This window comes from Gymnoscopelus braueri, assembly GCF_963280865.1.
Source record: "Gymnoscopelus braueri genome assembly, chromosome: 20".
NCBI lineage: Eukaryota > Metazoa > Chordata > Actinopteri > Myctophiformes > Myctophidae > Gymnoscopelus > Gymnoscopelus braueri.
Genome location: NC_137622.1, coordinates 42,239,224 through 42,241,308, shown reverse-complemented (window position 1 = coordinate 42,241,308; position 2,085 = coordinate 42,239,224). Strand labels below are relative to the sequence as shown.

The 2,085-nt window shown below is 38.8% G+C and overlaps 1 protein-coding gene across 4 annotated transcripts in view; it reads right to left on the bottom strand.

The window, feature by feature from the left end:
• The window catches only part of LOC308075428 (F-BAR and double SH3 domains protein 1-like), a 22,081-nt gene extending 20,270 nt beyond the window's left edge, over positions 1-1,811 (bottom strand). For all 4 annotated transcript variants that reach the window (XR_013932197.1, XM_080415307.1, XM_080415305.1 and 1 more), the window contains exon 1: positions 1,563-1,811. Coding sequence is in view for 3 of the 4 variants with exons in the window: in XM_080415307.1 (XP_080271433.1) it covers positions 1,563-1,586 (24 nt within the window). In the remaining variant the exon portion in view is untranslated. The remainder of the gene's footprint in view (positions 1-1,562) is intronic.
• Positions 1,812-2,085: the final 274 nt, after the last annotated feature.

Below are 2,085 nucleotides of genomic sequence, written 5' to 3'. Positions count from 1 at the left end.
ACACACACACACACACACACACACACACACACACACGCACACACAGGAACACACACAGACACACACACAGGAACACACACACACACACACACACACACACACACACACACAGGAACACACACACACACACACACACACACACACACACACACACACACACACACACACACACACACACACACACACACACACACACACACACATGCAGAGACACAGAGACACAGAGTGTAGGCAAAGCTGTTTGAAATATGTTTGAAATGAATGAGGTTTGAGGTCTTTGAGGCTTGTCTGAGCTTGTTGCCACATCCATCTGCAGCCGTCTCTGTCACGTGGTCAGCCAGCCAGCCAGGCAACCAAATACCAGTGGTGGGAAAGAGTAATAAAATGTTTTACTTGAGTAAAGGTATCAATACTGCTACGTAGAAACACTCTGTTTACAAGTAAAAGTCAGGAATTAAAAATGTACTTGAGTAAAAGTACAAAAGTATTTGTATCAAAATATACTTAAAGTACAAAAGGAAAAGTACTCATTATGCAGAATGTGAATACGTTTTCAAGTGTATAAAATGTACACAGGGCTGAAGTGGTTAATGTATGTTTTGTAATAATAATCAAAACCTACAAAGTAACTAGTAACTAAAGTTATCAAATAATTGTAGTGGAGTAAAAGTACAAAATTTGCCTCTGAGATGTAGTGGAGTAGAAGTAAAAGTACAGAAAATTGGAAATACTCCAGTAAAGTAAAAAATACGTCAAAATTGCACTTAAGTACAGTACTTGAGTAAATGTACTTAGTAACTTTACACTACTGCCAAATACTCATATAAACCACTTTTCCACCTTTATGTCTGTATTAATAAATGATGATTTAACCTATAATCTATGATGTCTTTCCATGCAACACAATCATGTGTTTCATTTTATATATTTTTCATTTTACTCGTTATCATGAACATGTACGTGTAGGCAGTGGTGGAGTATTTCCAATTTTCAGTACTTTTACTTCTACTCCACTACATCTCAGAGGCAAATATTGTACTTTTACTCCACTACAATTATTTGAAAACTATTACTTTGTAGATTTTGATTATTATTACAAAACACACATTAACCACTTCAGCCCTATATACATTTCGGCCATTTGACAATAGCATATCTACAAGTTCACAATGAGTCGCGATGCGACGCATTGTGAGCTTGTAGATCTGCTATTTTCAAATGATTTTTATACATTCAATACATTTGAAAACTTGTGAAATAGGGACATGCATAATGCATAATGAATACTTTCTATTTTAAGTACACAATACTTTGTACTTTTTCTCAAGTAAATGTTGAATTCCAGACATTTACTTGTAACTTGTAAATTTCTACATTGCAGTATTGATACTTCTACTTAAGTAAAGAATGTGAGTACTGGTCTGTGAGTAAAGGTCTGCTGTATAGAGACAGGACCAGACAACTTATACAACACAATAGACAACTGTCCTCATCCTCTCCTTTAAACATCATTATTATCAACAACATATTGAGTTGTGATCAGTATTACAGACCAACCTTACCTTTCTGGGTGGAGGTTGCATCATCACATATGTAGATATTATGACTTATTACTTATTCTTACATATCTGTCTGTTATTGAAGGTGTGGATCCGTTTGTCACTGCAGTGTAGAGGCTACACTACAGGACTTCCTCAAGCACTCTGACACACACACACACACACACACACACACACACACACACACACACACACACACACACACACACACACACACACACACACACCGCACTCTCTCTCTCTCTCTCTCTCTCTCTCTCTCTCTCTCTCTCTCTCTCTCTCTCTCTCCCTCCCTCTTTCTCTCTCTCTCTCTCTCTCTCTCTCTCTCTCTCTCTCTCTCTCTCTCTCTCTCTCTCTCTCTCTCTCTCTCTCTCTCTCTCTCTCTCTCTCTCTCTCTCTCTCTCTCTCTCTCTCTCTCTCTCACGCTTCCGTGCAACGACAGAGGAGCGTCCCTTCCTGAGTGTTATGGCGACACCTCGTGGTCAACCACTTAAGGTCCTGCTCTGAGCGAGCAAAGCAACAATGA